We start from the raw sequence: 24,099 nt of genomic DNA on the forward strand, positions 1-24,099 counted from the left end.
TATAAAATGTTGCTGATGAAGCTTTTTTCCCTTATCTTATCTAAAATGTTTTTAGATAATGTATGTTGGACATTTACCAGACATGACTATGATGTCATTTTCTATTTTTATTTGCCAATAACTTTATGTAAATAACTTCATTGGAAATTTGCAAATATAAAATGTTGCTGATGAAGCTTTTTTTCCTTATCTTATCTAAAATGTTTTTAGATAATGTATGTTGGACATTTACCAGACATGACTATGATGTCATTTTCTATTTTTATTTGCCAATAACTTTATGTAAATAACTTCATTGGAAATTTGCAAATATAAAATGTTGCTGATGAAGTTTTTTTTATTGTTGTATACAATAAACAATGTATATTCGCTTTTACTACCAACCAATCTTTACAATTCAGTGATAACAAGCACTTTATTTTACATTTTAATATTTTATGATGTATTTAAAAGAGTAGTTATTGTTGCAAACTCCATTAGAAATTTGAATTGATATCAGTTTTGGAAAAAGGGAAACAGGGATGTGAAAAAAGGGGGGGGGGGGTTTAAATTTTTCTCATTTCAGATTTCATAAATAAAAAGAAAATTTCTTCAAACATTTTTTTGAGAGGATTAATATTCAACAGCATAGTGAATTGCTCAAAGGCAAAACAACCTTTTAAGTTCATTAGACCACATTCATTCTGTGTCAGAAACCTATGCTGTGTCAACTATTTAATTTTAGATTTAAAAAGTTTCAAGAAGAAATCTTTAATTGATTTGTAAAATCTTGACATTTGTTTTGTGTAAAAAAACATGTAATGTCAAAATTTGATCACAATCCAAATTCAGAGCTGTATCACGCTTGAATGTTTTGTCCATACTTGCCCCAACTGTTCAGGGTTCGACCTCTGCGGTCGTATAAAGCTGCGCCCTGCGGAGCACCTGGTTGTGTTTTGGTCTGTTTTTTTCATACTATATGCAATAGGTCTACTATATTTGTTGTATGGAATGATTGTAAGGTGTACATGTCTAGCGGGCAGATGTCATGTGACCTTGACCTCATTTTCATGGTTCAGTGGTCAAAGTTAAGTTTTTGAGTTTTGGTCTCTTTATCTAATACTATATATATGCCATAGGTCAACTATATTTGGTGTATGGAAATATTTTATGATCTTTATGTCAGTAGGGCAGGTTTCTTTTGACCATGACCTCATTTTCACAGTTCATTGCACAGTGTTAATTTTTTGTGTTTTGGTCAATTTTTCTTAAACTATAAGTAATAGGTCAACTATATATGTTGTATAGAAGCATTGTTAGCTGTACATGTCTGCCTGGCATGGTTCATCTGACCTTGACCTCATTTTCATGGTTCATTGGTCTTTGTTTAGTTATTTTGGTTAATGTTAAGTTAATGAGACAGTTGTAATAAAGCTTTATACTTAGGACTATCAACATAATATCAATGATTAATATAGAAGGCGAGACATTTCAGCGTGTGCACTCTTGTGTTTATTTTCTTTGGTTACATCTTCTGACATCAGACTCGGACTTCTCTTGAACTGAATTTTAATGTGCGTATTGTTATGCGTTTACTTTTCTACATTGGTTAGAGGTATAGGGGGAGGGTTGAGATCTCACAAACATGTTTAACCCCGCCGCATTTTTGCGCCTGTCCCAAGTCAGGAGCCTCTGGCCTTTGTTAGTCTTGTATTATTTTAATTTTAATTTCTTGTGTACAATTTGGAAATTAGTATGGCGTTCATTATCACTGGACTAGTATATATTTGTTTAGGGGCCAGCTGAACGACGCCTCCGGGTGCAGGAATTTCTCGCTACATTGAAGACCTGTTGGTGACCCTCTGCTGTTGTTTTTTCTTTGGTCGGGTTGTTGTCTCTTTGACACATTCCCCATTTCCATTCTCAATTTTATCATATAAATCATTAAATAAAGAAACATGAAAATTATAGTTTTAAACAAGGGAAATAACAATGAACATTCTGAAACTGATAATACTAGTAAGGGAGACAACTACATATGCACTTTCATATTTAGTCAACGTTCATCACTATGCATAATCTATAAATTATGTGGCGAAGAGAAATGATTTGTTCAATACAATGACTGTGTGTACCTATTATAACAAATAGATGCAAACAACAGAATCAAAGGTAGAACTTAGCAAAGAATTACGGTCTATTCAAGATAATTGTCTGTGTCTAGTTAAAAATAAGTTGTGATTGCATTGCACATTTCAACTCCTGTAAAATATAGAGTTATTGTCCTTTAAATCTACTGGCAGATAGAAAGGCTATTAACATATATATGTATTAAAACTATTTGACAAGTTTTCACATGGGGAAGGATAGTTTATGGCATATTTTTCTTTTATAGACTGCCATGTCAAAGACATCCCCAGAAGTAACTCCTGACCCCCCTTTACAGGAACCTGCAGCACCAGTAGTTGAAGGTAATCATCTAATGTTAATTATTCAGATACCGGCTGAAATGATTTATAGTTACTTTTTCTAACATACGGAAACCTTGATATCTGCTTATAATGTTATAATGAAAAATGATGAGAAAAAACAACAAATTAATTGGAAAGGTGAAGTAGGCTATTGATGAAGATTGATTGATTACAGATCACCATGATCACATTAATTTTAAAATCATTCTCATCTATTTTATACTTTCCTCAATGTGCTGAATATATTTTGGATAATCATTCTTACTAGTTCCTCTGACAAGGCATGTGACGTCAAAATCATTCTTACTAGTTGCTGTCACAAGGCATGTGACGTCAACATAATCATCAAGGCAACAGTAGGATACCGCTGTTCGAAATACATAAATCGATTGAGACTAATATGAACTGTATGTCTCGGACCTAATATGTATAAATCGGTATACGAGTATAACCTCTTACTAATGACTTTTTAGGATAAACATTTATTTATTTACATTTCAGACAGCAGAATACCAGAACAAATAAAAAAGATGGATCATGTGTCGATTGCCATTTATCTGAACGCCCTTGAATCAGGTTCAGAAAGAAGACGGGATATAAATTTAATAATTGTTGGAAAAAAATCTGTTGGAAAGACTTCCTTAGTACGAAGATTGTTCGGGGAGGAGTTACAAAGCGTAAAAAGCACAAATGGTATAGAAATTCATCGGCGGAGATGTCGAATAAATCTAAGTAACTGGGAATGGAATAAAGTGTTAGGTAAATATGCGATTTTTTTCTCACTCCTTTTACATGTTTAATCTATTACAAAATTATCATAGAAATTCTAAAACATAGTAAACATAATTTTAATATTTCTTTTTAAATCCGTGTATGCTGTTTTTATGTATTTACTCTTTTTTGCTCACCTGGCCCAAAGGGCCAAGTGAGCTTTTCTCATCACTTGGCGTCCGGCGTCCGGCGTCTGGCGTCCGTCGTCGTCGTCGTCGTCTTTTTCGTCCGTCGTTAGCTTTTACAAAAATCTTCTCCTCTGAAACTACTGGGCCAATTTTTACCAAACTTGGCCACAATCATTATTAGGGTATCTAGTTTAAAAATTGTGTCCGGTGACCCGGCCAACCGACCAAGATGGCCACCATGGCTAAAAATAGAAAATAGGAGTAAAATGCAGTTTTTGGCTTATAACTCAAAAACCAAAGCATTTAGAGCAAATCTGACATGGGTAAAAATCAGGTCAAGATCTATCTGCCCTGAAATTTTGAGATGAATCGGACAACCCGTTGATAGGTTGCTGCCCCTGAATTGGTAATTTTAAGGAAATTTTGCTGTTTTTGGTTATTATCTTGAATAGTATCATAGAAAGAGATAAACTGTAAACAGCAAAAATGTTCAGCAAAGTAAGATCTACAAATGAGTCTACAGGACCAAAATGGTCTGTTGATCCCTTTAGGAGTTATTGCCCTTTATAGTCAATTTTTAACAATTTTTCGTAAATCTTAGTCATCTTTTACAAAAATCTTCTTCTCTGAAACTACTGTGCCAAATTAAACCAAACTTGACCACAATCATCATTGGGGTATTTAGTCAAAAAATTGTGTCCGGTGACCTGGCCGACCTACCAAGATGGCCACCATGGCTAAAAATAGAACATAGGGGTAAAATGCAGTTTTTGGCTTATCACTCAAAAACCAAAGCATTTAGAGCAAATCTGACATCGAGTAAACATTTTTATCAGGTCAAGATCTATCTGCCCTGTAATTTTGAGATGAATTGGACAACCGGTTGATAGGTTGCTGCCCCTGAATTGGTAATTTTAAGGACATTTTGCTGTTTTTGGTTATTATCTTGAATATTATTATAGATAGAGATAAACTGTAAACAGCAAAAATGTTCAGCAAAGTAAGATCTACAAATAAGTCATCAAGACCAAAATGGTCTGTTGATTTCTTTAGGAGTTATTGCCCTTTATAGTCAATTTTTAACCATTTTTCGTAAATCTTAGTTATCTTTTACAAAAATCTTCTCCTCTGAAACTACTGGGCCAAATTAAACCAAGTGTTGTATATGTCAATTTAATCCTTTAGCAAATACTTTATGTCTACTGTAATTTCATGATTTCAATTACTGCGATAGTTGTTACTGTAAAGGTTTTATATGAAAATAAAATGTTATTGATATCTATATTTTTTAAATGCAGATACCCTTATTCGTTTGATGTGTTTGGGCTTTTTTTTGTGTTTAGTTTATGAGAAACGGGTGAACGTGGTTTTCTTTATTGTTTCTTTATTGTATAACATATGAAATGGACGAAGTTTAATCCTAATTTCCATAGATTTCTTCTATACTTTAAACACTTTTTACTATTTTTTTTGTAGATACAAGATTAGTGAAAGAAGCAAGTATCAACAATAGAATATTGCAGTCAATTGTCAAAGAGTTGCATCAAGATAAAGAAAAACCAAAGCATGACATATTGGAGATATCTTCATCAGATCAGATATCAACAGATGATAATGAGGACACAATCACCAAAAATATTGAACATAACAAAGAACCTCAACCCAAAATGAATTATCAGTTTGCTTATCCGGAGATTACAGAACCGCCGATTTCTAAACTGGCAAAGGATGAGCTGTTAAGTATAATCGGATCTGCTGTAGACTTACAAGACGAAGAAGGCTATGCAAATTTAACAGTGTGGGATTTCGCTGGTGACATTGAGTATTACAACACACATCAAACGTTTTTGAATTCAGAAGCAATTTTTCTTGTCGTAGCAAATTTACATGACATAGATGACACAGTATCTTACGGTTTGTAAAGTCAATTTTTGCTTCCCTATCAAATTTAAAGATATAATTATATTAAACGTAGATACGAATTATTCTTGATGTTCAGTTCATATAAAAACAATGAAACTAAACATTTAAGACAGCAAATTTTAATATCTGGCTATTTTGTTAAATGATTTTTATTATTTTCTCTAAACAACACTACTTTCCGTGTTTCATTTAATATAGCCATTTACTATCTTGACTTCCATCTAGTTCGTGATAAAAGAGATGCCTTCAGCTTCCCAATTGTTCTTTCATTTTCTATGTAGCAACATTCTAGCAGTGTCTTCCCATGTTGTATATATCTCCAAATTGATACGATATTCTAGGACTTGTATTTCCTATCATGATGTCCTGATAAGAAGGTTGCTGCTCTCAAAAAAGCTATCAAGCCAAGTGTTAAAGAGGTGCAGTTGAAATTATCCCTTCTAAAAATTTACAGACGACATCAATAGTTGGTTTAACGTCATGAATATCTGTTTTAAAGATGACGACAGATATGTTCCAAAAGTCGTAGCTACAATCCCGTCCACTTTTGTCTCGTATGTAACCTACCGAATTGTACTTATCACCAGGTTTTTAAATACACGAACAACACGACGGGTGCACATGTAGAGTAGAATCTTCCCTGAGTGTATGAAATCAACCCTGGTTTTTAGTTGGGTTTTCTGTTGCTCAGTCTTAAGTTCTCTACGTTGTGTTTTGAATATTTATGATCGTCGTTTTAGTCTTTGGCGTTCTTTGTCATGTCTTTGTCAGTTTATTTTCGTCTTATGATTATAAATGTTCCTTTGGTATCTTTTTCCTCTCTTTTACACGTCAATGCATGTAATATACTTGTAGATAACCTATTTTATATCGTGCTTAAAAAGATATCACCAAGAATGTTGTTTTCTTCTTATCTCATACAAACATCCTTTGTTATACGACCGCAAATATCTTGTGTTGTCTGAAGACATTTGATTTCCAAACAATAGCTTACATATTAGTGATTGGATCTTGATGAAATGTTACCACAAGGTTTCATATAAAAAATGAAGTTTGGGATTGATTTTTGGGGCAATGGTCTGAACTGTTTACATGTGTTTAGGATAAACGAAGCAAAAACGAAACTTTTCTGATACAAATGTATCAATTGTTCATTTCTTGACCATATTCAATGGGATTTAATTCAAAGTCTAGAACACGGTGGGTTCTTTATTATGTTAAATGTAACCGTATCTTTAGATTTATGGATTTTTTGCCCCGTGTTTGAATTGATCCACTTTGAGGTCCTATGGGTCCAAATTAAATTTAGTTTGATTTTAACAACATTTGAATTCAATGGTGTTTTTTTATATGCCTAATCTAACTATGCAGAACTTCATTGTAGGTTTGTTTATAATTTTGTAAAAATTAATTTTTAGAAAGCTTTATATATGTGTCAAATATTTTATCAGAATCCAAATTCAGATCTGTATCAAGCTTGCATGAATGAAGTTTCGATTTTCGCCCAAACTGTTTAGGGTTCGACCTCTTCGCTCGTATCAAGCTGCGCCTCGCATTGTGTTTTATTAATGTATAGCATTTTGCTTTCTGTACATGGAAAATTTATGGACTCAATATCGTTCTATTTACGTCGACTCTGACGTACAAGTGAGACTTCTCGCCGAATTTGCACTTTCCACAAACAACAAGACGGGTGCTGAATGTGATATAGGATCTGTGTAACCTTCTTGAGCACCTCGATTCAACCCTGATTTATGCAAGGTTCATTTTGTTCTCTCGATTGTGTTCTATATAATGTTGTACATACTTTTGATTGTTTATTCTTTGGGTTCTTTATCTGTCCGATCGTCATCGATTTCTTTTTGACTGATGAATGTTGATTAGCCCTTGTGTAACGTTTGCCTCTTTTTAAACACTGATTTAAATAGTTATATTTTTGACTTGCAATATTATAACGGTCTACAGGATAAATCATTATGTATTTTTTTATTGAACGCCAACACTGTCTTGTTATGCTGATTTTTAACCGGATTTTTGTGACAAAAATGTCGGTTATTGATTTGGGAATGTACGGCGGGCGGGCGGCCGGGCAGTCGGGCGGGCGGGCGGCAATCAAATGTTGTCCGTGCATTAACTCATGAACCGTTCAACCAAAGCTTTTAAAATTTTAATATGTTGTTACTGACAACTAAATGAAGGTCAAGTTCAATAATGGCGATTTTGACTTATACCGTTTAGGAGTTATGGTTCTTGAAAGATTGAAAAATGGAGTTGTCCGTGCATTTACGCATGAACTGTTCTACCAAAGCTTCCCAAATTTTAATATGTTGTTACTAATGAAAGAATGGAGGTCAAGTTCAATAATGACGAATTTGACTTTTGCCGTTCAGGAGTTATGGTTCTTGAAAGATTGAAAAATGGAGTTTCCAGTCGTGTCCGTGCATTTATGCATAAACTGTTCTACCAAAGCTTCAGAAATTTTAATATGCTGTTACTGATGACAAAATGGAGGTCAAGTTCAATAATGACGATTTTGACTTTTACCGTTCAGGAGTTATGGTTCTTGAAAGATTGAAAAATGGTTTTTCCCGTCGTGTCCGTGCATTTTCTCATGAACCATTCAACCAAAGCTTTTGAAATTTTAATATGTTGTTACTGATGACAAAATAGAGGTGAAGTTCAATAATGCTGATTTTGACTTTTACCGTTCAGGAGTTATGGTTCTTGAAAGATCGTAAAATGGCGTTTCCATTCAGGTTGTTGCATTTACTCATGAACCATTCAATCTAAGCTTTTCAAATTTGAATATGTTGATACTGATGACAAAATGGAGGTCAAATTTGATATTGACGATTTTCACTTTCACCATTCATCAGTAATGGTTCTTGTGATATTGCCAGGACACAAATAAATATTAATAAATCCGGTTTGCTGTCGTTGTGACAGCCTCTTGTTCATTATATGATGTGCACTTGTCATCATATGATGTGCAAACACCTTTATATGATGTGCAAATATTCTTATATGGTGTGCAAATATGCTAATGTGATGTGCAAACATCATTATATGATGTGCAAACATCATTAAATGATGTGCAAACGCAATTATATGATGTGCAAACATCATTATATAATGTGCAAACATCATTATATGATGTGCAAACATCATTATATGATGTGCAAACATACTTATATGATGTGCATATATACTTATATGATGTGCAAATATACGTATATGATGTGCATATATACTTATATGATGTGCAAATATACTTATATGATGTGCAAATGTGCTTAAACGATGTGCAAACATTCTTATATGATGTGCAAACATTCTTATATGATGTGCAAAGATACTTATAATATGTGCAAAGATCATTATATGATGTGCAAAATATACTTATATGCTGTGCAAATATACTTATAATATGATGTGTACATATCATTATATGATGTGCAGTTTCCCTTATATTATGGGCAAACATCTTTATATGGTGTGTTTGTGTCATTATATTATGTGCTCGTAATCTTATATGATGTGGTTTTATTTACTTCATTATATGATGTCGAAACGTCATTATATTATGTGCTTTCATCGTCGTTATGGTCAATGAACATGATTACGATTAGAATGATTACTGTCTACGTCATAACTGATTCCGATCTGCTTCTGCGGAGTAACTACTAATTAGGCTCAAATCTATAGCTACCGTTTGGAAAATGGTTAAGACTTAAAAGAGATAAACCTTGGCATGTTAGTACCTCGTTTTAAGATGCAAAAAATCACATCTGATATTGTTGGAAAATTGTCAAAATATATATGAATTGCAAAGTTTTGTTTAAATCGACGGGTCTACAATATAACATACGGAGTCTATAATAATGAACATAAGGTTAAGGTTATTATAAATTTTAGAAATAATTCATTTATGTCATGCTCAATGATCGATTTAACGAGGGAAGGCATTATATTTGTCAAATTCGGTATACCTAACGTTAGCATTTTTTCTTTAAGAAGTTAATACACGAATTCTAGTATGTTCATTTATGTAAATATTGCCATGCTGATCATTTTAGCTGTTCGAGTTTCTCTTTATATATTCTCAAGAAAGACACAAAAGAATGGGGGAAAATCGGACTTTGATAGGGTAATGGCTCATATAAGGGACCAGTCATTTGTAACCAAAAAAAGAGGGGATAGGAAGAAATAAAGGGGGCCTTTCATTTTATCATTTTTTGGAATGGAAAGGTGGCATTCAATTTTATATAGTTATACATTTGCCGCGGTATAATGTTATGGCGAATTCTTCGTCATCCGTAAGCATCAATCTTTACGCCTCGTTCCGCTCACCTGAATTGTTAAAACCTGAATATTTAGTTTCAACAATTTCTTCTAGCAGAGAATTTTTCATCTGAAGCTAATATTGAATGAAGGTGTGGTAAATATTAATGAAACCACAAACGGCAAATCCAAACTAAGTTCCCTGAAGTCGCAAACAACTTTCATACTTCAGTACCTTGATTATATATGTTCTTGTCTATACCGTACAAGAAAAGGTTTTCTCTACTTTTAGTTATCAAGATATTAGCCAATAAAACAACAAAACTCTGAAAAGCCAAAATTGCCCAAAAAGTACCTTTACTATAGAGTATGTTCAGACACATTGCACTATTTGTTTTTTTTTAAATCTATTATGTTTCCAGGATAAACGCAAAATATTAAAAGCCGCTGCCGTAAATCTTCATTTTGAAAAATTCAAAACACAACTATCTATCTGTAAGTGAACAACAGGTCTCAGTAAACAATAAATAAATGCAGTGTTGTAAGTACATTTTGACACCAATCTGATTAGATTACAGGTATTGTGTGTTCAAGTTTTGCTTACGCCGATCTAAAAACGCTCAATTCAAGACCATTGGGATTCTCTAGTTTTGTCGGATTGATACACACTTTCAAAAACTTGACGGCTGAAATTTCATTGGCTGATGTAATATATACAAGGACAGAAAGTAAAATGAAGTGTTTTCAGATCCTTGTATCCAAAGCTTAAATAGATGATCTGTACATTATATATTAAACAAGTGTTAGACACCGACTCTAGTGTGGGAAGGAGCACGTGTATTTCCTTGTTTGACATTTATAAAAAATAACATGTTTTTTTTTTTTTTAATTTCATCATTGTTTTATTTGTCCCTGATTTTAAATGGAAACAAACTATTTTGCTTCCCTTCTGAAATAGATAAATTTAAATATCTTTCAAGAAATTTAGAATTAAACAATTAAAAAAAACTTGCCCACCCCCCCCAAAAAAAAACCCAATGGTCCTGTTTAATTGAGTCTAGAGGTGTATACTAGTATATGAGCGGCTTCCCACGAAACCTTTTATATTGCGGGTTACTGCATGTCTAGTGGTGGTGCTTTCGTGGTAGCATGTTCGCCTTGAGCGAGGGAGGTCGTGGGTTCGAACCCCGGCCGGGTCAAAACCAAAGACTTTAAAATTCATATTTGCATGCTGCTTCCCTGCTAAGCACGCGGGATTAAGGATTAAGAGCAAAATCTTGTCTAAATAATGTGTCCGAGTAAGGTGACATGTCTTCCTTCGGAATGTTACCTTTGAACTAGCATGTTAAAAATCCGGCTCAGGGTGTTGGTCTAGTACAAAGCAGGGTTAAAATATTCATATCACATTAATATGTTCTTGTACGAATATGCATATCAATTTGCCGCTGGACGTCAAGAATCCACACATAATCATCTATAGTTGAAACTGTGAAATATATGCACCAAAACATAATAAAAAGGTGCACGCAAATGTAATGCACCGAGTTCAGGTTTATTCCATATCTCCTTTAATCCATTTCGGATGAAAGGGATGGGCGCTCGGTGGTCGAGTGGTTACATTGTCTTATCCCAGTGTTTCCATTTCCTAAGGTTGATCTCATACACCAATCAACAACTATTAAGAAGAGAAGAGGAGAGATTACGCATCCTTGTCTGACGCCTGTATCCACTGAGAACCAATCAGAAAGCTGTCCATTGTGTAATACACTACATTCATACTTGTCGTAGAATATCTTTATCAGCTTGATTATTTTCGATGGTACTCCATATGCTCTTAGTATGTCCCAAATATATTCTCTTATAACACTGTCAAATGCTCTTTGGAAGTCAATGAAGTTTAGTACTATTTTGTTCTGCCACTCTAGGGATTGTTCTATGATGTTTCGGAGGGTAAATAGATGGTCGATGCAGCCTCTGTTATTTCTAAAACCTGCCTGTTCTTCACGCAGCTTACTGTTAATGGAATCAATTATTCTATTATTGATGACTTTAAGGAATACTTTACTAGGGATTGAAAGTAGTGATATTCCTCGCCAGTTGTTGCAAAGTTTTAGATCTCCCTTCTTTTGCAGTTTTATAATGATTCCTTTGTCCCATTCAATTGGTATTTCTTCATCTATCCATATGTTCGTAAATAGATAATGTAGTATTTCACTTGTTGATTGTATGTCTGATTTTAATAATTCTGCACTGATGTTATCTATGCCTGGTGCTTTACCATTTTTCAGTTGTCTTATTGCCTTTTTGGATCTCATCTTTGCATACAGCTTCTGTGTCTATTTCAAGTGCATCTCCAAATGGTTGAATGTCTGGTATATCATTGTTGGTTTCAGCCCTATTCAGGATAGTTTTAAAGTGTTCGGCCCAACGATCTAACTTTTCCTTGTCTGTAGTTAGTAGCTTCCCCTCTTTGGATAGTACTGGTGCATCATTATTCCTGGACGTTCCACAGAGCTGTCTAGTGATTTTATATACTACACTGAGCTCTCCACGCTTTGACGCTTCTTCAGCTTCATTTGCAAGTTCTTCAACATAGTTTCTCCTATCATTCTTTGCCCCTTTTTTTTAACTTCTTTGTCTTTATCTCTATAGTCTGATTGCAGTTTGGTTTTCAATCTGTTAGATTTAGATGCATTAAGTTTTATTTTTATGGCTTTCCTTTCCTTGATGTTTTCCCAAGCCTTGTCTGACAGCCACCGTTTTCTTTTTCTGTTCTTTAAACCCAATACTTTCTTAGCTGTTTTAGTATAAATGTCCTTGATGTTATTCCAAGTTTCAGTTATGTTTTCACCCATGTTTTCATTATTGTCATCAATTTCACGGATTACTTGGTATTTGTTTTTTTACTTCAGTATTAAATTTTTGTCTTATTTTGTTGTCCTTCAGTCTCTGCAGATCAAATGTTTTCCTGCTCAGCTCGTTTATCTTCGGAGCTTTCTTGAGTTTCTAATATATACTTATTACTAAAACCCCATACTTCGCACCCATACACCAGCAAGGGCTTGATAATTTTGTCAAAAAGATCAAGTTGTGACATTTTACAGAAAGCTGATACATCCGTCCCATTCTCAGGTTTTCGTACATGGCTTTTATGCCTTATCGGATAAATTTTTTTTTGTCATATTAAAATTTCCCGTTTTAGTAACAACAATTCCCAAATAGTTATATTGTTTTATCATCGCAATGTTAGTATCATTGTAAGAAAATCGGAGATTGTTTGGAATCCGTCCAAAACAAAACACTAAGACTTTGATTTTATCAACTGTACTTTCAAGTTCCAAGCCTTACAATAATCATGGAAAGCATTGAGATGAGTCTGCAGGTCCTGTGCTGTTTCAGCCAACAAAACCGTGTCATTTGCAAACAATATAACAAAACACTTAAGATATATTTCTAATTCTCTTTCCAGATCTTGTGGTATAGTTCTGTTAAGTCCTGTAAAATTTTTACTCACTAAGAAATTATTTTAGTCAATCAAAAGTAAAAAAATAGGAATGGTGATAAGTTTTCTCCTTGTCGAACCCCATTGTCACAAGCAAGCAAAGTATTCCGAATTATAATTACCACCGTGTATCATCGGTACAGCGTATATAGCTTTACAGGTACTTTGAAGCGTGAAAATCTATATACCGTACATTTAAACTATGCACCGTACAGAAGGATTTATGTGGTCAGCTATACACCATACATAACGCTTCTTGTCGGAATAAAATATCGAAAAATAACATATGTATAAAAGTTTTCAATGCCAATTATTGAAACAGCTATACTTATTACGCACACACAGTGGCCTTCTATCAGAAAAAGAGTTGCAATGAATTTAGAATCATATCGGATGAGACGAGCGCCAACTTCTTTGACAAGTATTTGCACATGTCTTTAGTTAGTATTCTTGTTTTGGGAAAATAATGAGACTTCTCTAATCACCAATCTACGACCAAATCATTTCTTAAAACAACAATTATGTTTAGATTGAAGTACACATTGATATTATGTAAACAAAACAAAGATTTCCGTACCGTGTCAGAAAAAAAATCGATCACGACCGCTTGGTTAGTACCTATATCCGCTGTACCGATGATACACGGAGATGCCAGCGAGTGGGCAAGTGTTGAAACAAAGAGTGATGACACAGTAATAAGGTGGACACAGTAATGACAATGTTAATGCTTTTTATTCTAATTTTTTTTTAAGAGACGAAAACGAGGAACATAATGCAAAAGACGGGCGTCTCCCCATTCATCTCGGTTGGAAAATAAAAATATTACATACCCTAAATTGGAAAAAGTGTGGCAAAGTGTGATTTTCAGTGGGCTTTTTTTTTTGCCCTTTTAACTCAATAACTGTATCATCTACGTAAAATCCGTTGACATTACCGAAAAGATTCAAAATGAGTACCACAATGCAAAAAATCCGATCTAATCGGACGAAAAATTAAATCTAAAACACTTCATCAGGAATCAACCCCTTGTGTCTCAGAAATCGTTGACGCTACTCCAAATCTGTTGACATACGCAAGTTGCAGAATATTATTAGCAATTAAAAAAATCTCCATTAAAATAAGTTGAAAATAAACAATCTGTATATATGCAAATATGTCCTCATTGTTGAAGACCGTACAGTGACCTATAGTTGTTAGTGTCTGTGCCATTTGGTCTGTTGTGGAGAGTTGTCTCATTGGTAATCATACCACATCTTTTTTTTTGTTATAATTACCCAACATGGCCATTTCGCATTTCGCGGGCACTACGTCGACTAATCTTGCGGTCTCCGAAATTGGATATTTTCTCACATAATTGGCGTGTTCTTTGGAAAAAAAAGCTTTGTTCAAAGACAAATTAAAGAAGTAAAAAACACTACATGTATACGTCATATCACAAATATTTCCGACTTTGTATGGTTTTAGAGGAGTTGCGGCTCAATGAAATCGGTCTCTTCCTTTAGTAGCACAGATTATATCATATACTAGATTTAATATCATTTAACATATTCAATACTACATTATACATCTTACCATTTACAGATTTCTATTGTTCAATAACATTTTATAAAACAAACCATCTCGCCATATTATGCATGAATAGATAATTTTATAGCTTTTGTTATGAAATATTTTTAAAACTGACTGTGAATTTCTTCAACTATTTCTTGTATATATATTATCTTATCTGATCTTAATCTTCCTCCGAAATGTTTAAAACGTTGACATTGTTAAATTGCATTGTCTCATTTCCTTATAAATTGCACTTTCGCTAGCGATAGACACATATTTGAGCCGAGTTAATAGTTTACAGAAGCAGATCGGAATCAGTTATGACGTAGACAGTAATCATTCTAATCGTAATCATGTTCATTGACCATAAAGACGATGAAAGCACATCATATAATGACGTTTCGACATCATATAATGAGGTAAACCTAACCACATCATATCAGATTACAAGCACATAATATAATGACACAACCACATCATATAAAGATATTTGCACATAATATGATGGTAACTGCGCATCATATAATGATATGTACACATCATATAAGGATCTTTGCACATCATATACGTATATTTGCACATCATATAAGGATCTTTGAACATGATATAAGTACATTTGCACATCATATAATAATGTTTGCACATCATATAAGAATGTTTGCACATCGTTTAAGTATATTTGCACATCATATAAGTATATTTGCACATCATATAAGTATATATGCACATCATATAAGTATGTTTGCACATCATATAATGATGTTTGCACATCATATAAGGATATTTGCACATCATATAAGGATATTTGCACATCATGTAAAGGTGTTTGAACATCATATAATGACAAGTGCACATCATATAAAGGTAAATGCACATCATATAATGAAAATGGTCATAACAAGACAGTGTTGGCCTTCCATATTTTTTATTGAATGTAGTAATTATATTCTTATATTTAAATATTAATTTGTCTTTAATCACAGGCACATTCAATTTCTGGATGGATACAATACATTGTTATGGAAGCATAAACAACAAAACGGAAGCTGTATTGCTCGAAGGAGCTCACAACCTTCTAGATCCACCAGTTATAGCAATTGGTACACACAAGGACAAATTTCAGGTATTTATATCAAAGTAACAATGGAGTAGACATGTTAATTTAGTCTCTGTTTATAAAAACTTGACGACTGAATTTGCGCCTTTGAAAATATTTAGGTAATGTTAACTGGTGTTCGTATAAAAACGTTATTCTAGTTAAGTTTAGACTATGGACATTGTAAATACTTCACCAATGTATCGGATTTATAAGATACGATTAGATCACATTTGCCACGACGTCTTATACATCTAACTGGTTGTTAATGAATCGCTGATTCACTGTTACGTTAGAGCACAGTTTAAATAGAAACTATGGAAATTGTATAATATCTATTTCATTTTACTGTACGAATATGTACCTTTGTCATATTGATAACAATGTATATCTTTTTCTGTCCTGACGGTCATGCTCGTCAATGCTGATTGTCGTTTTTATACGACCGCAAAATTTTTTATTTTTCGTCGTATATTGCTATCACCTTGGCGTCGTCGTCCTGCGTCGTCTTGCGTCGTCGACGTCGTCGTCCGAATACTTTTAGTTTTCGCACTCTAACTTTAGTAAAAGTGAATAGAAATCTATGAAATTTTAACACAAGGTTTATAACCACAAAAGGAAGTTTGGGATTGATTTTTGGAGTTTTGGTCCCAAAATTTTAGGAATGAGGGGCCAAAAAGGGCCCAAATAAGCATTTTCTTGGTTTTCGCACTATAACTTTAGTTTAAGTAAATAGAAATCTATGAAATTTAAACACAAGGTTTATGACGACAAAAGAAAGGTTGGGATTGATTTTGGGAGTTGAGGTCCGAACAGTTTAGGAATTAGGGGCCAAAAAGGGGCCCAAGTAAGCATTGTTCTTGGTTTTCGCACCATAACTTTAGTATAAGTAAATAGAAATCTTTGAAATTTAAACACAAGGTTTATGACCATAAAAGGAAGGTTGGGTTTGATTTTGGGAGTTTTGGTCCCAACAGGTTTTTAGTAATAAGGGGCCCAAAGGGTCCAAAATTGAACTATGTTTGATTTCATCAAAAATTGAATAATTGGGGTTCTTTGATATGCCGGATCTAACCGTGTATGTAGATTCTTAATTTTTGGTCTCGTTTTCCAATTGGTCTACATTAAGGCCCAAAGGGTCCAAAATTAAACTTAGTTTGATTTTAACAAAAATTGAATCCTTGGGGGTTCTTTGATATGCTGAATCTAAAACTGTACTTAGATTTTTGATTATTGGCCCAGTTTTCAAGTTGGTCCAAATCGGGGTCCAAAATTAAACTTTGTTTGATTTCATCAAAAATTGAATAATTGGGATTCTTTGATATTCCAAATCTAACTGTGTATGTAGATTCTTAATTTTTAGTCCCGTTTTCAAATTGGTCTACATTGAATACCAAAGGGTCCAAAATTAAACTAAGTATTTTCAATTGCACAGTATTGCGCAATAGCAAGAAATATCTAATTGCACAATATTGTGCAATAGCAAGAAATTTTCAATTGATTGGAGTTATCTTTCTTTGTCCAGAATAGTAGTTGAATCAACTTAAATCATTGTTTTATACAATGCACAATGTATATTCACTTTTACTACCAACTGATAAATTAAAACACTCTTTACCATTCAGTTATAACAAGCACTTTTTGTTACATTTTAATATTTTATTATGTATTTAAATGAGTAGTTATTGTTGCAAACTCCATTAGAAAATTGAATTCTTTGGCTTTTTTGATATGCTGAATTTAATCATGTACTTAGATTTTTGATTAAGGGCCCAGTTTTCAAGTTGGTTCAAATCAAGATCCAAAATTATTATATTAAGTATTGTGCAATAGCAAGAAATTTTCAATTGCACAGTATTCAGCAATAGCAAGAAATCTTGAATTGCACAGTATTGTGCAATAGCAAAAAATGTTCAATTGCACAGTATTGTGCAATAGCAAGAAATCTTCAATTGCACAGTATTGTGCAATAGCAAATATTTTCAATTGCACAGTATTGCGCAATAGCAAGAAATATCTAATTGCACAATATTGTGCAATAGCAAGAAATTTTCAATTGATTGGAGTTATCTTTCTTTGTCCAGAATAGTAGTTGAATTAACTTCAATCATTGTTTTATACAATGCACAATGTATATTCACTTTTACTGCCAACTGATAAATTAAAACACTCTTTACTATTCAGTGATAACAAGCACTTTTTGTTACATTTTAATATTTTATGATGTATTTAAATGAGTAGTTATTGTTGCAAACTCCATTAGAAATTTGAATTGAGATCAGTTTTGAAAAAAGGGAAAAGGGGATGTGAAAAAAAATGGTGGGGGGAGGGGTTAATTTTTCTCATTTCAGATTTCATAAATAAAAAGAAAATTTCTTCAAACATTTTTTTGAGAGGATTAATATTCAACAGCATAGTGATTGCTCAAAGACAAAAAAAATATTTTAAGTTCATTAGACCACATTCATTCTGTGTCCAAAACCTATGCTGTGTCAACTATTTAATCACAATCCAAATTTAGAGCTGAATCCAGCTTGAATGTTGTGTCCATACTTGCCCCAACCGTTCAGGGTTCAACCTATGCGGTCGTATAAAGCTGCGCCCTGCGGAGCATCTGGTTGTTTTTAAAGTAGTGCTTGATCTTTCTAATTGATGATTTTACATTTCAAGGACATTTTTTTAATGAAGTGTGAATGAGATGATGCTAGAAGTACTGGGGTTTTCTTTGATAAAAGAAAACTATTAAAATATAAGCTATGTTCATTTATCATGAAAGACATTTCTCAAATATATCGACCGCCGCTGATTTGATGGAAACTCGAAAACGATCATCATTCAATGAATCTATTTTTAAGCTGCAATTGTATTGCTAACGAAAAAAAAAGTTTATAGTTTTGGCTAATGTTAAACCTATCATTACATTATTTAATTTTTCATATTTACAAATAACTAACTGGACTTTGCTCAACATTGACTGATACTGTAACATTGACGTGAAAAAAAGAAAATCTTGTAAAATGATAAGCACTGGTAACCGTACAACAACGAGAATAATACACACCGTATAGTCCGCGAAATGAAAAATTTGAAACAATTCAAATGGAAAAACTAATGGCCTTATTTATAGAGATACAATTTATTAAATACTATTTGACAGACATGCTTGAATCAACGACAGCCACTGAATTACAGGCTATTGACGTCGGACAGACACATAGACACATTAAGAATGTTGTGGGGTTAAGCATGTTTGTGAACACGCAACCCTCCCCATTGGATCGGTACGAAGCACAAACCAATCAGCATAAAAACAAAAGACTCAAAGCCGGCTTAAAAACATCCTGATTTGAAACATATGAAACAATTCAATGCGAAAACTAACAGCCTAACTTATATCATAACAATTTACGAAAGCCAGAGTATTTATACATCCGCTCTAGAAAAAAAGACACAGATATGAGAATAGTAATAGTTACAGCCAAAAATATGAGAATAGTAATAGTTACAGCCAAAAACATCTTATAACAAATCATGTATCTAAGACTGTTTAGGTTAAATGATAATGAAATAATACAATATCAATGTTTTTGTTTTTGCGAAAGGACGAAGAACAATGCAGAAAACGTCTCGAATCCTACATTGATAAAATCTTTAAAGATTCCAAGCTTCACCTGAGATCAGTTCACCTGATCTCTAACACAGAGGATGTAGACGATGCTTTTGAAAAATTGAGGAATGATATATTTGACACAGCAAAGAGTACCGCAAATTGGAATCGAGAATATCCTGTTAAATTTATTCAGATGGAAAAAGTCATCAACTCTGAACTTACGATCGGAAAACAAATAATTTCTCTTGAAAGATTAAAAGAACTAGGTGAGAAAATACCACTTCCGATAACTGATAACAAGGAGCTTCATCTCTTTCTCAGGTATCAACATGAAATTGGTAACGTGATATTTTTTGAAGACATTTCGTCATACATCATACTTGATCCCCAATGGTTAGCAAATGCCTTTACATGCATTGTTACAGCCCAGCAGTTTCAACTTGAATTACCACACTTACAATGGGACAACTTCAAAAAAACAGGAAAGATGGATCCTAAGCTATTGGAAGAAATATTCAAGAAACAATCAGCAGACATGATAATTCATAAAGAGCATATACTGGAAGTAATCGAAAAGTTTGACATTATCATCTATCCATTGCTACTGACAGAAAGTGGAAATGTACAAAGGGAGCATAGTTTTTTTTACGTTCCATGCATGCTTCAAACATTAAAAATTAAGGATATTGATGTATTGTTTAACGTTCCAAATGCTAGCAAATCTACATGTGTGTGTTTTGTCTTTAGTTTTTTACCGCCATATCTAATCAGCAATCTGATTGTCTCTTGTCTACGAGAATATCCTCTAGCAGTGGTAAAGGGCGAGGTAGGTCTCTTCAAGGATTGTTGTGTATTCAATATTGGCAGAACTGGCTGTGCAAAATTTGTATTAGCAAAGAGTAGTCATATAATTCAGCTGCAAGTATGGCAATGGGATGAAGTAGATACAGAGGTTAACCAAGCTGTTTTAAAAATTGTCGAAAGAGAAATCAACAGAATTATCAACACGCGATATAAGTTGAAAACGGTATCTTTCGAGAAAAAATGGAAGTGTGAGACCACCAGTTTCTCCTTTGACACAGGATTCCTTGAATTTGATCAAGTACATGATGGGGAAAAATATTATTGCGAAGAACATGCGACAGATCATAAATATAAAGACTATTGGTCTGGTGAGAAATCAAAGGTAATGTTTCTATTTGTTTTAGATTATTTTCATTTAGTGGGCATATATTTGTGACACGATGAAATCCAATTATTGGTCATTTTTATATTTATTCCTTTGATGTGTTCTCGTTGCTAATGTCAGTATCAGTGTGAACTGGTTGTGATAAAGATAAAAGTATTGGGTCCATTCACAATTGATATGCGCGACTGTATCACATAAGGATCTGCTATCAGTTCCACTCACAAAATCGCGCGTGATTTTGTTTTCTTCACAGAAATGAACGTGTTGTTTTGTAAATTAAAGTGACCAAAAAGGTATCGCATGAGAGAAGCTAAAAAACATACACACTTTTTACATTTTTTGTGGGACCTTCATATAAAATAAAGATTGCATTGTAAATGTATGAATAGCTTTTCATAGATCAAAATACAATTTGCTAAAAAAATACAGATTACCCTAGGGTCTTCATCCATTTATATTTCTGTTCCGGGTTGAAAAACAACATGACACGAAAAATATCACGAAAAGCGAAAGTAAAACAGTTGAGTTATATCTATTTTAATGTTTGAAATCATAAATGAAATTCTGAGTTGTTTTATGTATGTTCAGGGTAATGAAATACATGTAATAATGCATCTTCAATCAATTGAAAAGAACGCCATGTTTACTTGGTTGCGTTGAATATCATAGCATAAATTTCTATCTTTGTCGAACAACATAAAAAAAATGCTCCACTGTAAAATTATTGTTGAATGGAAATACTTCTAGTATATTTTTAAGAACATTGTGTCATGCTTTGTACAAATCTTGCATGCTTGCAAGGATATATATGTATATCTTTTTTATAGTTTTTTAATTATTCAAATAAATTTGAGGTAATTTTGAATATTCTGACGTCAACATAAATTTTCTGGCTAGCATTAATTCTGTGTTCTATCCTTTTTCACTGTCCCGTTGTAGTTACTGCCTTGACTATATTTGTAGGTCTATCCACCTGTTAATAGATGGCAACTATATAGCAAAGTTTGTACCATTACATATTTCATTGATATTTTAGCCTTCCCGTGGAATAAGTAGTGATCAACAGAATTACGTCAGAATGTCAATGATAGTTCTAGAGGTATTATCAGGCGTTTTATACGATCGCTTATACATAGATACAAAGACAGGAGAAATACTTGATCGTGATAAGTTGGACATAACAGAAATGTGTAAGAAATATTGTGCTTTAAAAATAAACTTTCCAAGTAAAGGCTTTAGGAAAATAGAAAAGGTTGACGAGATTTCTACCATTGAAGATACTATTGGTGACGACATTCAACGGATACGTGTGATCAGAAATGAAATGCAGCATTCTTCTGTCTTTGCATTAGATGACACACGATACCAAACACTAATCACTATAGTTCATGATATGCTAACTAGATTTGACGAGCGTAACAATCCAGCAGGTGAATCCTATGTAAAACGATTAGACGAAATCAGGAAAATGGAATTAGAGACAAGGAGTTTTGAAGAGATAAAAGAACGAATGAAAGCAGGTAACTTAAGTGATATCTTTTTCATGTTTGAAGTACAGGAATAAATCCTATATCTTGAAAGACAGATAACACCACGCCCAAATAGAAATCGATGGAAAAGAGTACAGCAGTAAAAAATCACTACACTAAACAATAAAACCAATGCTTTGAAGCCAACACAAAAACGTTCCCCTTCGTTCTCGACTTTTGACGATTACGATCGGAAAACGTCAATACAAAAGTTTATCCTGTTTACATTTCCTTGTTAATAAAGTTAGATAAACTGCAACTTCCAATTAACAAGTCTCGTCAGATGATACAAGACTTTTCTAAAACTATTAGAAAAATTCTTGCTTTTATACAGAAAAGAAAAATAGGAATGCAAGTATGCAAAACCAAATATATCAACCCCGAATTTAGAACACCTAAACATTTGTTTGCACGATGTGCTTGTTATTTTTGTGACTTTTGTATAATATATTAGGCAATGAAGAAAGTGTCCATTACAATACCTCCTAATCAAAACAAATGAACAAATCATCTGGATAAAGCGAAGTTATTCTTCATGTTAAGGTAAACGAATAAAGGTATATTGCTCTAATTAGGTACATTATATTATCTCAGTATCGGATGCAAACACGTTTTGCAAATGATTTTTTGACAGAATTTCTTTTAAATTTTTCAGGATTCCTAGAAAAGATGTATGCAGTTTTCGATAGTGTGGTATCTGATGCTTTGAACGATATTTGTTAATTTATTTTTGTATTCCCCATTTGCGGTCAATGGGATAAATATTGAATATGTGAAAAATTTGCATATCACAAAAATGTAATGAACTACTCAAACTATAATTTACTAATTAAATTGACAAAAAAGTCAATGGTAAACAATAAATATAATCAAGAAGATGTGGTTTGAACACTGTCCATTCGAGTCCCAATGTAATAAAAGTTAACTATAGGTCAAAGTACGAAGCCACGGCGCACACCAATCAGCAAACTATAAATTCTAGTGTAAAACCATTCACACAGGACGACTGAGGACTTATAACAGAGAAACACATATGAACCAAACCAACAAACCACATCCATCGAACAATAGGTTACTGACTTAGGACAAGCGCATACAAATGCAGAATGTGGTTGATTTATTATAACTAGTATTTCAAGTTAAACCATAGTTGACCAGACACTATATAAACGGGGTCGTTTATGGCATTAACCGATTCTGATTTTATCGCTTACGGTCAAAAGCACACTGTATCTGATTATATTCTCAGTTAATGCAGTTTGTGTATTGATTCTGTATACCTATTATTATTGATTCTGTATACCTATTATTGTTGATTCTGTATACCTATTATTATTGATTCTGTATACCTATTATTATTGATTCTGTATACCTATTATTGTTTATTCTGTATACCTATCATTATTACTTTTACTTTTAACTGTTTAGCTTTTTCTGTTTTGTAATTGTTTCATCATTAGTATTATTGATATGAGTATACCACATCAATTATGTTACAAATGTAGTGCAGATAGTAGCACCAATTGTGTCATCAGATAACATCTTTTCTCGTTTAGTTTGACCGTTATTGAATTACATGTTAAATGTTAATTGAAACAGTTTCTCAAAGGTCAATAAATACACCATGTTCACTTGAGTGTATTGATAACAAATTTGATTTCCTACACTTTTACAGATGAATAAGATTAAAAAAGTTCAATAAAAATAACAAAGTCCAATTTATAGCCAGTCATTAGAAAATAAAGTAAATGTTGTTTGTATAGATATATACATAGTATACATGATTGCTATAGCCAGTCATTAAAACATTAAAGTAAATGTTGTTTGTATAGATATATACATAGTACACATGATTGCAATTTTATTTAGATAGACCTGTAAACTATATATATACATACACACTATATATTTGTAAACATATCATATATCAGCTCATAATTCAAGTATAGAAACAAGGAGATGTTATAATGTTGATAAAATAATAGACTATGTACTAAGTGTAACACTAACGCTATTGAAGATGAATACTATTTTATACTTGAATGTCAAATATATAATAAAATCCCAGA

At 33.0% G+C, this 24,099-nt stretch overlaps 1 protein-coding gene across 1 annotated transcript; it reads left to right on the top strand.

The window, feature by feature from the left end:
• Nucleotides 1-2,343: 2,343 nt before the first annotated feature.
• On the top strand, nucleotides 2,344-23,715 carry LOC139495077 (uncharacterized). The gene is made up of 7 exons (XM_071283231.1): nucleotides 2,344-2,450; nucleotides 2,952-3,209; nucleotides 4,826-5,263; nucleotides 15,590-15,729; nucleotides 19,305-20,498; nucleotides 21,538-22,021; nucleotides 22,686-23,715. The coding sequence occupies exons 1-7, from the start codon at nucleotides 2,381-2,383 to the stop codon at nucleotides 22,751-22,753; spliced, it is 2,652 nt and encodes an 883-aa protein (XP_071139332.1). The 5' UTR covers nucleotides 2,344-2,380; the 3' UTR covers nucleotides 22,754-23,715.
• The last annotated feature ends 384 nt before the right edge of the window (nucleotides 23,716-24,099 follow it).

The sequence above is a fragment of the Mytilus edulis genome, chromosome 11 (assembly GCF_963676685.1).
Source record: "Mytilus edulis chromosome 11, xbMytEdul2.2, whole genome shotgun sequence".
Taxonomy (NCBI): domain Eukaryota; kingdom Metazoa; phylum Mollusca; class Bivalvia; order Mytilida; family Mytilidae; genus Mytilus; species Mytilus edulis.